At 42.7% G+C, this 14961-nt stretch overlaps 1 protein-coding gene across 3 annotated transcripts in view; it reads right to left on the bottom strand.

Moving 5' to 3' along the window:
- The window catches only part of slc39a11 (solute carrier family 39, member 11), an 80380-nt gene that overhangs the window by 51493 nt on the left and 13926 nt on the right, over nucleotides 1-14961 (bottom strand). For all 3 annotated transcript variants that reach the window (XM_023412582.2, XM_087175699.1, XM_023412581.2), the window contains exon 4: nucleotides 13307-13465. In XM_023412582.2, coding sequence (XP_023268350.1) covers nucleotides 13307-13465 — 159 coding nt within the window. The remainder of the gene's footprint in view (nucleotides 1-13306; nucleotides 13466-14961) is intronic.

The raw sequence follows: 14961 nt of genomic DNA, 5'->3' as shown, positions 1-14961 counted from the left end.
GGGGGGGGTGTTTGCTTTAAAAAAGGAATGAAAAACAGATTGATTTCTACATTTTGTTCTCTGGAGCAAAAAAAGCACGTACTTCCCCTCGGAGCTGTGGAAGCCAGACAGCAACACATTCTTGCTACTGAGAAATGATAACAGCCGAGCTCCTGATGGACGTCCAGAGAGACGCTCCTTTCATCTGCAGCTTGTGTTTTCTGATACTATAAAAATGTCTCTGAGGAACATTCAGCATCTCCGTGTCTCTCTTTTACACTAAACAAGATAACATATCAGTGTTTCACCAGCATCCTTCATTAAACACACACACACACACACACACACACACACACACACGGAGGAAGAGGAGCTCCACAGTCCAGACAGACGCCCTCAGATAAGGGGAGACATCACTTATTCACAGACCGACGTAAATCACGATAACACCCGAGGAGGTAACAAACCAAACTAGACGGAGCTGAGAGAGACAACCTGTACTCATTAAATGGTCACTATGCCCCACGATGCACCGCGCCGGGCGCCGGGACAGCGGTGATGTACGAGGGGGCAGCAGAGAGTAATGACAGTTCAGAGATGCAATTATTCCGGCCTCACTTTTCAAAAGGCAGGAGGAAGAGCGAGTCAAAGAGCAAGAGCCGGAGAGAGCTGAATGAAAGTGCACACACACACACACACACACACACACACAACACACACAACACACACACACACACACAAAAGATGAAAGCCTCCAGAGCCAATCAAAAAAAGAGAGAGTAAACATATATGGCGTACAAAAGAATGGAAATAAACAAATAAATTAGGGGCTTTCAAGGTGTTCAGACAGGTGTGTGTATGTGTGTGTGTATCGCCACACCGCATGCTGCATTTGTAAAAAGCCTCGCACATACACTGATTAATTGGATTATTAGTGGCAACAGGTTTGTGACAGCTGCACTCAGAGGTTTTCTACTGGTGCAATTCCTCTTGGTTAGAAACTGCCCACATGAATTAATATGACTAATGGCATTATGCAAATGTGTGTGTGTGTGTGTGTGTGTGCACCTGTGCACCTAAGACACACGGATAAGGACAATTTCCTGGAAATAAAGAAGACGTCAAAAAGGTCCATGAAAACAACAACAACAAAAGAAAAATGTCCAGGCAGATGACGAATGATAAAAATACAGATTTGCCTTCCAGAGTGACACGTTTTTAACGATCACCATGACGACATCGCTCGTCACTGCTTTCCAAAATCACTACAAATCACTGCTGCAAAAAATAAAGCTGATGTCACGCTGCTGTAGTTAAGGTTTGGTTAGGGCAAGGCAAAAAAACATCTTGGTTTCTCGTGGTTTCAGGTTAAAATAACTACTCGGCCCCAATTAAAACTAAAACTGGAGTTAAACCTTTCCAAAGATACTTGCCAAAGAACGGGAATCTGAGTCTGCAGAGTGCGTGGGCTCAGCAGAACTGGACCGGTCTGATGAATCTCCATTTCTACTGAGGCACGCAGATGGTCGGGGTCAGCAGCTTGAATCCATCCGGTCCAGGTGTAGGACACCATTACAGGTGTGTCATTGCCCCTTTAATGCTGATCAATCCTTGGTTTGATCTGAGTATCTGAGTATTACTGCTGACCATATGCATTCCTTTCTCCTCATGGCTATACTTCCAGCATGATCTCCATGCAGACTAAAACACCTGAAAACGCACACATACAGTACCTGAGCATAAGGTACACTGGGCATGCGTGAGCCGGTGTAAACAGGAAGCAGATTGTCGACTCTGCTGCTGGTTAGTTGCAGTAAATACTACGAACGGGGGACTGCGAAGAAAGATGCAGAATTTAACTGAACAACAGCCGCTAGCAAAGACAACAAGGTAACAGTAACGCTTGTTATCCGTTATCCATGTTGCTTTCACCAATGGTAGTCGAGGCTGATGAGACCCAATCAGACAGCGTTTAATGTCGTTGTTTCTAAAGGTCTCAGTTTTCAAACTAAAAGCAGTGTTTTCCAAAAGTCTCCGTCCCCCAAACCCGGTGTGGACGCAGCCTAGAACTGGTTTCATCAACATGATGATGAGTGTACTTCAGTGGCCTTCCCCCGTCGTCAGATCTGAAACCCAACAGGACGCCTTTGGGGTGTGGAGAAACAGGAAATTGGCGGCATGACAGTGCAACTGACAAATGTGCAGAAGTGATGTGATGCAACATGAACCAGATTCTCACAGGAAAACTGCCAACGTCATTTAGAAATCCAGGCCACGAAGAATTGGGGTTGTTTTGAGCGAAGGGAAGCCCCGCAGAGTATTAGTATGTCTGAAACAGCTGACGCTGTCATATTTCCTGGGAGGACAGTCGTTAAATGTCCCACAGATAAGAAAAGAAGAAAATATAACAAACAAGAAATCAGTGCAATAAATTATTCAGTCAACCCCGTTATCAAGCTGAGTCTACTTTATTTGTTGTTGAAAGGACATCAGCCAAACCTGGGCCGAGCCGATTCTCCGATTCTTTGTTATGTAGTTACGTAAACCCGCCTGAATCTCTCCACGCGTGCTGGGACAGTGTTCATCATCTCAGCACGCAGAGGAAGGAACTAATGCTGCAGGGATCACAAGTTTCATTTCCGCCCATGTTCAACATGCACACACTCGAATTACTGCGAGGCTGCGTCGAGAACAGAGCTCATCAGACTGTATCTGTCACGTTATCAAAAGAACGATTTTGGTCTAATAGTCAGTCAGACATATGACCTACAGTGTCTCTTAAGCAGCCGGATCTATCTCAGTGTAAGACTCTCGGTGTGAGCCATATGATGGAGTAATGGGAGGCAGGAGAGCTGCAGGCTGTGAGGGAGAGAACAAGTATGCTAAAAATCCAGACAGTGATAGTGGATCACTCCCTTCAGGAAACAAGGTTGTCTGACTCCTTTCAGCTCAAATATTGCCTTTCTACATTTGTCTTGAAGTTACTTTGATTCTGAGGTTTTTATAGTCTTCTCAGTCTAAACTCCAAAGTGGTGCTTCACACTTACTGGCAAAAAAAGAAGTTTCTCTTTAAAACAATCACTAGAAAGAGACAGAAGAGGAGAGAAAGAGCGGGAGCAAACAGCGCTGTCGCTAAATGTTGATCATTTTAAACACGGGTTGGAGAAGCAATCAAATTGACCTGCACTCGGTCAAATCACTGTTCGTCTTCTCTCAGTCATCTTTGAAAACTAACTAACCGTGATGGAAACACAGGGGTGATGCAGAGTGATGCAGAGCGATGCAGAGTGATGCAGAGCGCTGCGGCGGCTGATGTTGAATGTTAGTAAAAGTCGGCCAAAACTACCTTTGAGCCGGACGCTGGTCCAGCCGACAGCCTGTCAGCAGCAGGACACGGCGGTGCACCAGGAATCCATAAGTGAACTATGACTCACTCTTTTCTTATGAATCATGAATCTTACAGGTAAAACTTGAGGCTGTTCATTGTAGAACTGTTCTGCACTCGAACTGGGAGGAGTGAATTCTGTGTTAAATTATCGTATCAAATCTGGCAAGATGAAGTTAATGCTTACTACTCATTAATCCTACTAATGAGTTACTATTATTTATAACTGGTAAAAATGATTACAATAAGGCTCCTTTCACTAGTTATAAATGTTTAGTAGTTTATTAGTTACAAATTAGCCATAAACACCTCGTCCAGAAGCAATTTCCAACCGTCACTCCAGAAAGAAAAACATGAGAGTGAATATCGAACTGCAAATATTGAACCGTGGTTTCACGTGGGAATCGAACACTGTTCCTGTGTTTGTTTGTGACTTTCGCTCCTGTCATAATTACTACAACCACTTGATGTCGCCTAGCAACACAACGTAACTATGGGTCATAATAACCTGCGGCACAAACGACAAAATACTAATTTCTAATATCGAGGTGTTTAACAAGTCATCGTCTTTATTCTTTTTAAAATGATTTATTTTTTTTATTTTTTATTCAATTGTTTAAATTGTGTAAAGTCAGAAGTCGCTGTGACTTTTCTGTGCAGGTCTTTTATCATCAGCATCCTTGAAGGTCCCAAAAACAAAAAGAGCAATAAGTTTTGTCTTACATTGTTTAGTGCAGTGACTAATCATGCGAGTAATAAATTGAAAAGAAAAATCTATCAAGACTCAAACTTCCTCTATTGTTTGTGTCAATCAATCACTATTAGTCAAAGCTGAGTGAATCGTTACCAGGTTGGACGGATTCAATCAGATGGAGAGGTCAAAAAACAGCCGGCCTGGAATTTTAAATCTCCCAACAGACATGTTTCATTCAATATGCAGCGACACAATAGTGCACAGTGGACAAGCAGAAGGCCCATTTCCATTACATCATTATATATATGCAAAATAGTGTAATAGAGTCAGCTAAGCTCTTTTGTGTGGAGGTGTAATAACTCGCAGTGACTTGCTGAGATGGAGGGAAGCTGTTTGACAGCAGACGTGGGAGGGAAGCGACAAGCGAAGGTAACGAGGCCATGTGTCTTTAGCACTCGTCTCCAATTTGTTTTTGAGAGAGAACAACACAAACATACAAAAGAGTTTTTGTGTTTTCATTAAATACGGCTTTCCCAGGAGGATGTAATGTTTGTGCAGGAATATGTCTTCCAGACAGCTAAGCCTTATGTGTGTGTGTGTGTGTGTGTGTGTGTGTGTGTGTGTGTGTGTGTGTGTGTGTGTGTCTAGAAAGAAATCTTACAGATTATCTGCTGTAGAATCACAGTCATGCTCATGCTACGAGATCCGTCACACAGTTCACATTATAGTATCAACACAGAGGCGACAGCCAGAGGTGGACAGAGAATGTTTCTGTTATTAAACCTACCGTCATTGATGCGTCAAGCATCTTTATTGTCGTTGTTAAAAATAATTTGTATCTCTGTAACAATATTAAGCTGAGCGTAAATCAAACAGCATCAAACATAACCGACCGATCCGGGGAAGATGTTACGTTGCTAGGTAACACAGCAGTTGTTGATGCTATACAGTGAGTTGCAACAATCAGTCATTATTTTGCACGTAATTGACTGAACGTCACTCTGAAAGGCGGTGCACACCGGACCGCCAGACCCAGCATGCACCTGTTGGTTCACGCAGCGTGGCAGGTGCGTTTGATTTGGGACACTTGCTGTGGTCGCCGCGTGGTGCAACCAAATCAGCAGCTCCTTCTCTGCTGCAGCTGCTGATTTGACTCTTTTCATTAGCCGCATTCTCACACTGTTAATCGTGAGTTCATCATGTGACTTTTGTTTTTACTCACTAACGATTTCGACTTTAGACGCAGAGAAGTAAAATACTTCAGGTGGGAAGTTCAGTTCTCTCTCTCTCTCTCTCTCTCTCTCTTTTCAGAGAGAAGTGAAGTGTTCGACCTTGAGTCCAAGTGGACAAATTTGAAGAAGTTCCTTTGAGGCGTACTGCGATACTGCGGTCACAACAAGGCCAAAATTGTGTTTTGTGAAGTCACCAAGCCTGTAACCTTTGACCTATGACCCCCTAAATCTAATCAGTTCATCCTTGAGTCCTACTAAATGGTTGTACCAAATTTGAAGAAGTTCTGTGGAGACGTTTATGAGATGAGACGGACGGACGGGGAGCGTCCCAGTTACAGCGTTGAGATTTGCATCCTGGGTAACCATGACTAAACATCCCAGTCAGTCACTGCTATAGACAGCTATACCCCAAACACAGCAAACAGTGAAGCTGTCATGTGTTTGCTGTGCTCTGGTTATTGGTTACTGCCCCCACCGGGAACAGGAAACCCAGATCTGGTGATATACCGAGTAACATGATGCAACACTCCCATCCCGAGGCTGCCAACGCTTCCTTTGCCCCCACGACCACTCTTTGTTGTTATAGTGACGGATGGGATGGCGGGCCTCGGAGGATAATAAGGTTTGCAGATACATCAAGAGTCTCTGCAAATATCTGCAAACAGCGTATCTTCACGTGAGAAGTGAGAGCTTGAAAAAGAATGAGTGAGTCACTGTTTCTCTCGCTTCCTAAAACCACTTCATCCTGCAACAGCTTGTCCCTTTACCATCCATCCTCTTTACGACTTTGACCAAGGAACAAATGAAAGACAGAAACTGGGAGGGGTTGCAAGAGAGTGTATTCTTATAATGTAAAATGTCTTGAGCATGTGTTTTTGTCACCGCCTCGGTTTCAGGTTAAATTCCTCGTTTATCCAGAATCAATAAAATATGAACCATTTGTGTGAAATTCTGTCATAACTGCTGTGTGAAGTCTCGAGTTATGGCTACAGTGAGCTTTGACCTTTGACCGCCAAAATCTAATCAGTTCGTCCTTGATTCCGAGTGAATGTTTGCACCAAAATCTGAAAGAAATTCCCTCGCGGCGTTACCGAGATATCGCGTTCACAAGACGGGGACAGACGGACGGACGGACACTGATCCAATATCAATTCTAGATGCCTGTGTTCCACGTGTGAGAAGAAAGAGCAGAACAGGAGTGTTGATAAAATGTCTTATTGAAACCATCACGCAGAGTCCTGGTTATCTGGTTTTCATCACCAAGTCTGAAAGCTCTCGTGAGCTCCATCCTGCTCTCTGCCAGCTTCCCTCCCGCTCTCCACCTCCCTCATCCTCCCTCGTTTCCATCCGTTACCTTATCGCTGCCCCCCCCCCGCAGTTCTCCCTCTCTCTCCGTCTTGCCCTTCCTCCATCATTCTTCTCATTCAGTTCCTGTGTTTGTTGAGGAGCCAGTAAAAGTGGCACCAGCAGCTGTCCAAACACTGATGGCCCCCCACTGTGTGTGTGTGTGTGTGTGTGTGTGTATGTTCCCAGTTGATTTCATGCAAGCTATTATCACAGCCCGGTGTTTTCCACTGCTGTCACCATGGCACCCAGAAAGCAAAAGGGCAGATGAAGAAGACGGGAGTCGGTGAAGAGGTGGAATATCAAGAGGAAAAGAACGATTTCACATTTAAAGAAATGTAACGGAAAAGACAAAGAGCACGAGAGATGAAAACAACATGAATGATGCCGGAGGAATAATTTAATTGCAAGTGGTTCCCTGTAGCTAGAGACCACACTTTCTGCAGAACCTCAGAGACTCTACATCTCTACTAAGTCAAGGTCGGGAACTCCGCTGCCAAAAACACACAAACACAGCTAATCACGGCAAAGTAAGGTTCAGCACACCGACATGTTCTGGATCAAAGCATTGTGGATTCAAAACTCAGCGATTGGTGACATTTGAAGACCTGATCCTTCACATTTGTCCTTCTAGTTCGGTTTGATGGATGTGTGATGGAGCACAGCTGCTCATAACTTACAGACATGAAAGTCCCAGATACTGGGCCTCATGCAAGAACCGTCCGTTCTCATTAAGTAGCATCTGCAAGTGACTGAAGACAACTTGTCGCATTCACTAATTTCCTCTGGGAACGGGCGAGTGTCACTTTTAAATATGTTTAAGTTTGTTACCGAACTCAAATAAAATTAAAAATGAAAAATAAAATTAATTTAATGGAAAATTTGGAAAAGAAGTTCAATAATGTGTTTTTTATTTTATTCTATATATGTATATATATTAATGAATCTACTTCCACATAATGTCATGTCAAGCAATTTCCTCTTTATGTGAAATATTCTGTATCAATTTCCCGCCTCCTTGTGAGCGTTGGTGAATCAGTTATTTTTTATTAGTTATTGTTTGTCTTTATTTGAGAAGCTACGGTGAGAGAGACGGGAGAGTCGGGGCGACAGAGAGGGAATAACGCTGTTATTTACCCGTTTTAATCCCCTGGTCCCCTGGTCCGTCGGAACGACTGACACCGGAGGAATCCAAACCGGGAGAAGCTGACGGTAATGGCGGTGAAGAAAACAAACCTCCGTGATCCCGACTCTGCCCGACCGCACTATTGCACAACTTGCAACGAATACACACCATGTCCTGCTGTAAACTCTTCCGACCAGCGTGTGCCCACAGTGAAAGCGCTCAACCTTGAGAAATAAAATTGGCTGGAGAGAGTTACATCACTGCTGATACTGATGTCTTTCAGAGCACGTTCATTTCCATCCCCTGTGCCTCCAGGCTGCCAGGAGAGCGCAGTTACCGAACCGCTGCATGGGTGGTTTTCAGGCGGGACGGTCAGCCGGCCCAATTAGCCCCCGCTGAGTCGAGAGCAGAGGCGGGAAATGACTGCATGTAATTCTTAACAGCTACCAGTAAGGCTAAGCAGAGTCTCAGTGCAGCTGGTAAGTGAGTGTAATCATTATCTAAGAGCAGAAAGTTCCTCTTCTTCTAGTCCGACAAGATCATTTTTCATCTTAATATCTTTAGTGGCGCTTATTTCTTTATAGCTGTGTCAACGCTCTACAGCTGAAATCGTCCAGACTGCTGTCCAGTTTATTTGATGAAATCCAGTTCATCCTGGACCTAAAGCTGAAGGCAGAGGGATCCAGCAACTCAAAACTAAATCAGTTGAAATGTTTACAGTCACACTGTTACACAACACAGCCGATGAAGACCTACTGGTTGGTTTCATAGTTGCTTAAATCAGCCTCTTATTTTCTCAAAGAGTTTCTCAGATGGTGCGTTTGGTTCTGGAGCCCAGTGACAAAGATCAAACGCATTCAAACTAACACATATTGTGCAAAGCAGATGGTCTGTTGCCCTCAGAGAGAAAACCTGGATGTTGAATTTGAACAGGCCAGAACAATTTCATTGTTTAATTGGAACAAAGGTTTTAAATTTTTAAGGAATGAAAGCGGCAGCAAGTATTTATATTTGGGGACAGGAGTTTAAGCTTGTTTCCTTTTTGCACATAAAAATAATACGGACAATTAATTGACAATGTGATTTTGTGACTGTCTCAGCTCTAATTTTATTTAGGACTGTATACATCATAACATGACTAGTGCTATTCTAGCAGCAGTGACTTCACATGGACATATATAACTTTTAATTCTAAGTTAATTCACCCCGATCAACAGGACGTTATCAGCACCGAGCAGCAATCTCCTATTAAGCTTTAAGAGTTGTGGTTGACTAAAAGATCAGTGGACGATGTGTGTGTATGTGCTGTGTTACATGAGCGTGTGTCATCTTGTATGAGTGTGCATGACGGTGATCTGTCAGCCGCTCCTTCATATGTAATTCGTGTCATCGCCGCTGTCCTGGTATGACTGCGGGAGCTTAAGGCAACAGCTGTTCTCTGCTGCTCCGACCGTAGTGGCGGCATCGCGTTTCTGCCCGTCTCCGTCCCGTCTCCCGCTCGTCCCCGTTCTGATGAACTCAGGTCGGGAGAAGGGCTGAGAAATGATTTGACGCGATCTTCACACGTTGTTAAAATAAGAGGCAACTGTCAACAGAGAATTACTGAATCTGAAACTGTTCGATTCAGCTTTTTGTAATTCAAGGCTTTTTTAAACGCTGACATACATCAACGCTTCACTTTCTCATTCCCCTGCTAAAAGGGTGATTAATCAAAAATGCATTAGATTCCAAGCAGGGCTGCAAAGAGCGTCGCATTAGAATAATGAGTGAACCGAGTCATAAATGGCAGTAATTGTAGATCACTTCAGTTGAGGCCAAATGAGTCCAAGTCACGACTAAGACCAAAAACAACAAAGGTTCAAATTATTGACTTACGGCACCAAACTGCAAATGGTGGCTTGAGATTTTACATCATATTTTTTAATTTCATTTAAAAAGAATAAATAAATAAAAATAAATATATTTAGTATTGGGTGTATTAGACGCCTTTGAAACCTTCATGCAGGAAAACTGAGATTAGTATTTCTAATAACTCTGCCATGGCTCTGGGTGCATCCATCTTCAGATTATCTGACACCTGACGAGATACATGGTCCATAATCCAATTCAAACACAATACAGCTTAGTTTAGTTATTACTTTAAACCGAGAGGAGGACGGGTATGAGGCCCGTGTGCTTTGGAAGTATTAGCAGCTAATGCTTGCGTTATTTGCTGCAGGTGGACCACCAGCGCTGGCAACCTCACAATCACATATTCCTGATGAAAGGAGTGTCACTGTTGCTGTTGGCGGTGCTATTTGTATATTTTATGATCTCACACACTCACACACACACACACACACACACACACAGGAGAACAGGAATGAATTGGTCATTTTGTGAAAAAACACCCGAGAGTTTGAGATAAGTCCAAGGTGGAAAAAGAAACATAAACACCCTGACACTGGACTTCAGACCGAGACCGTACTGGAGTGCAGCACTAGCAGCATCGACACAATAAGAGGCCATCTAAAGCTCATTAAACTTTGTTTCAAGCTGTTTCCTCTTCCAGAAGCTGAATAACCCATTTTTTGTGTAGGAGTCGATCTGACAGTCAAACAAAAGAAACCATAATTGAGACAACTTTTGTAATAATTAGGGTAATAATTTAGTTCCTAGATCCCTGATTTCCTCATATGTCCCTTTCTGAGGAAGTCTTCTAAAAAAAGGAACATGTAATTATGTTCGACTCACAGTGAAAAAACTGACAAAAAGGACAGAATTTGAAAAGGACCTTCTTCTAATTTGAGTTTCTAAGAACATGGCTGTCTCAATTTATCCTGTTGAGTTCAGACTTCTTTGGTCCTTTCAAGTCTTTTTTTGCTTGACTGCAGCAGCAGCGTCAGCCCTATAATGGCGAATGTCCAACTGAGCGCATTTGTCGTTGGATTTAGAGAATTTAAAAGGTACAAACCAGGTATAAGGCTGGACTGTGGATGGGTGCCAACTGTGTGGCTTAGGGCTACACCTCTTGTTCACCCAGCCGCCCTGGTTTCAAGGCTGCGCTGAAGCTGCAGGGGAAGCGGAGGAGCACTTCCGATACACCGAGCCTCACCTCCATTGCGGCAAATAAACTGCTTTCATTATTACTGAAGGAGGGAGAGGAATAACAGGAGACACACGGAGCAAGAGAGAGCTGCAGAGTGTGACGGACACACACTGACCATATGCAGTTCAGCCATATACTCGGTTTTGACCTGGTCAATAGTTAACTTAGTTAGCTTAGTTTAACTTAGTTTTTTTTATACGCAATCCGGCAATTCATCATATTGTGGATCATTATGCAACCTCGCCCACTTGGCTTTGCAAAGGAGTCGGCAGGTCGACATATGAGAATGAACATGCACAGATTTGTAGGAGCAGAATCAGATTTGATCGTGCAGTCGTCTCTGCTCTTTCCAGCTGCTTGGGCAGTTTCTGAGCACAGGAAACACCCACGTCTGGGATGTTAGGGTTAAGTCCAACCTTATGACTATTCAGGACAACATGTGATTTACATACTGTGTGCCTTTAAGACTAGTTTCATTTATTGTGTGGATCTGCACTGAGGATTGAAGTTCAGCTAAATTCTGGGGATAAAACTGATCTGCTTACTGTTGCCTAGTTTATTCATACATCCACTGGACATTCCACTGGAAATGCTGTCATTTTGAATATAGCCAGAGTCCATAATAATTATAATCATTGCATCATTATTATTATCATCATAATCATTCTTCTTTGTTTGAACCATCAGTTTTTTTCAGTAAAACCGACCTTATCAGGCTCACTTGAGTTCTGAGGTCAGGGAACTGATTCATGGTTGGTTCTCATCATTTTCTCTGTTAAAATTATTCATAAAAACAGAAAAAGAAGAAATAAAAAAAACCTTATAACTGGTTCAGAAGAGCACTGAAGCTTTAGTGATGTCCCACACTTCTAATTTGCTTTGGATAAAAGCATCTGCTGGTAAATGTAAATGCTGTAATGTAACATGGCCACTGCTGTATAAAGCTAGTAACGGCTTTTAAATCAATCTGAGTAAACATGAACAAGACTAGGTATAAATCTAGTATGTGGCTGGACAGTGTATGAATGTTTAAATACTAATTTAACATGGTAGAGTTAAATCACACTTTCAGGACCATGGATAGTGCCACTCGGCAAAAATCTCTCATTGATAAAATTCAACATTTAATGGAAAATAAATCACAAAATGCAACAGCACAACGTCCTGTCAACATAAAAAAATAAATAGGCTAATGTCACAGGACTACAAGTGCTGACAGTAAAAGTATATTTGAACATTTAAACTGATCTTTAATCTGACCGGGAGAACGCCAACAAACGGAAATGGGTGCTGGTAAGAAATAAAGGGTTTATGTCCAGTGGAACGCCAGAGGACTTTTAATTTGAAACTGTTACAAGAATGTTACGATGCAGAAACTTTAGCTGAGTTGAAAACTGTCATGGAGCCACTGTAATGACATAATAGAAAGTGTTTGTGCCAAATCATTTTGAAAGAGCAACAGCCCAATGGGAAAAGTCCAACATCCGGCTAGCCGACCAATGGTGTAACTTCTTCACTCACTCACTCACTCACTCACTCACTCACTCACTCACTCACTCACTCACTCACTCAGTCACAGACATTTGTGGATGTAGCACTGGCCCGTGGTTGGTCCAGGCAAAAAACTGGATCATTCAGCATCAAATTGAATATGACTTGAGCCATTGAGTGTCAATGCATTTTGATTTTTTTTTTTAAAGATACTTCAGAAACCGAACACGGCTTAAAAATTGCCACTGCCTGGGCTTTTATTTTGAAAGTATAAAGAAACAGTCCAACAGGATGACCAGTTCAAGGTCAAATTAAACATTGCTCTCTTGAGACCACACACACACAAACACACACACACAACAGCCAGAAATAAACAGCAGAAAAGCTAAACATCATGTGAAGACCGACGGCCGTACACTATCAGGATTTTCAAAAGATTCAGAAACAGCTGGTAACTCCTCATTGCTTAATCCTCCAAGACTAATTTCACTAACAGACTAATTTCCTCTCTCTTGTTTTGTATTCATCAGCAATTATGCCATTATCTGAGCCACACAAAAGACCGGCACAGGCTCAAGTTGAACAAAGGACAATCTTGTTCAGTGTCACAATAACACTGAATCAACTCAAGTAGCATCCAGTCGCTCGTACAAACTTCTCCGAGGAAGACAGGCAGAGAGTCTGAGCCCTCAACACGACAAGGTCATTCTGTTCCACTTTGTCTATTTTCTGCTGTTGTGCTGTGACTTTAAGCAGGTACAACAATTCTCACTATTACACACAGTCTTGCCTTTCTTTCACTCCTTCACATCCTTTTCATCTGTAAGAACTTATTGTATCCCTGAAGGGAATCAAATGCGGGTTTGTCTTTCCAGTTTATGTATGAACATGATTCTCATTATTATTATTATCTTATATTATTATTATATATATATATAATATTATCATATTAGAGTGAGGTTCTTACCAGCAGGGGCATGGCCAGGTCAGCAAAATAAACAAAGGCTGCACCAAGTGTGAATCCCACAGCCACGGGCACGAAAGCAAACGAGCCGTACTTCCCAGAATCCTCTGCCATGTCGATCGCCGGGGCAAGTAACGACCAATAGGAAGCAGCCAACATTACCTGGGAGAGGCAAAAGGAGGGAGATGAATAAAATTTTTTTAAAAAAGATAAAACTTTTTATCAGGTTCCAATTTTCAGAAATTTATAGCAGCCATTTTTTTTCTTCTTTATTCACGTCACAGTTCAATTATTTCAGGTCTCCTAATACAACTGATTATCTGCTGACAACAAAAGGAGAATATATAAATTAGCTGGGCAACATTTGTATGAGTAATTACAGGCACGCCTTATATAGCAATCTGGGGGCGTTGATTATGCTAATGATCGACTCAAGACACACTCATCAACAAGAAACATTCATCAAGATGTAACGAGGACTTGAAACAATCATAAAAAACAAACTGTATAAAAGGGAAGCGAGAGAGTTTCAGGATAAGAATATGAAAATGTTCTTGAATGAAGCCGATTGTTTGTGAGGTTTTACTGCCGAGGAGCCGAGTGGTCTTAGTGGAACCTAAAACACATCAGTTTTATATTGTCAATAAACATTAACTTCCCCTCCCTTAAAACTCGAGGCCGAAGTCTCTTGAAGTTTGAAGTGTCTGTGTGTATGTTCATGATATGTGTGTGTTCAGCATCCTCATAGGTAAATTGCCCTCAAAGCATCTTTCTCTTCAAAGCCCAGTCTGTTTGTATCATCAAGTCCAAACAGAAGAGGAGAAGGGGGGGGGGGGGGGGGGGGGGGGGTCAGTATCCCTGCACACACTAGTATTTCTTTTCATGCTACACGTATGCACAGCGTATCCGCAGCCTCTGCTGTTTATCACTGAAAAGCTGCAGCGTGCCGATTCTTATTCCGTTTGTGTTCCTCGTAGATCCTCTCATGCCGCTTCCTGAAACGCCGTCAGCGCCGAAAATGTGAAACACGAAACCGTGTTCAGCCCTGCCAATCAAAAGTAATGGAAGCATATTGTCAGGCTGCAGTCGGCTCCGGCACTCGACAGTAATGTAACCGCCGACATCAGGCCGTTGTCAAAACTGATTGCAACTCACTTCGTGTGGAACTCTGGGAGTTGAAAACTTGTGATTTACTGTAAACTCTGCAGTTTTATTCCTGCCTCCTTCATGTTGAACTGAAAGCTTGACAGCAATCACATCCCCATCATGACCGCAGAGGACAAATGATCCTTTACTTGCTTCCCAAAATGATCTCATCCTGTTTTTCTGTTTACAACATGAACCACCTTGATGCTCCCGAACTGAATCTTTTTTTTAGCCGTTTGCCCCAGTGCGATACGGCCTTAAAATAGTATCACAAGGTATTTTTGTTGTAAGAAAATCTATGAGAATTATAGAACGACAGTAAAATATAAATATAATTACAGTTAAAAAGAAAGAGCAGTGGCACTTTTCTTTACTTTAACTCTCTGATCTTTGACACAAACAGACCGATGTCAGTCATCTGAGATCAACTTTCGGCTGCTGCACCTTCAGCTTCAATGTTGACCACACTGGGTGCAGCTCTCCTCTGCACAGGCCCCCCCACCCCCCACCCC

Source organism: Seriola lalandi, unplaced genomic scaffold (assembly GCF_002814215.2).
Source record: "Seriola lalandi dorsalis isolate HSWRI2012SDOR001 ecotype SW California unplaced genomic scaffold, Sedor1 jcf7180002054483, whole genome shotgun sequence".
Lineage (NCBI taxonomy): Eukaryota > Metazoa > Chordata > Actinopteri > Carangiformes > Carangidae > Seriola > Seriola lalandi.
Note: the sequence above shows the minus strand (reverse complement) of the source record. Positions and strands in the feature narration are given on the sequence as shown.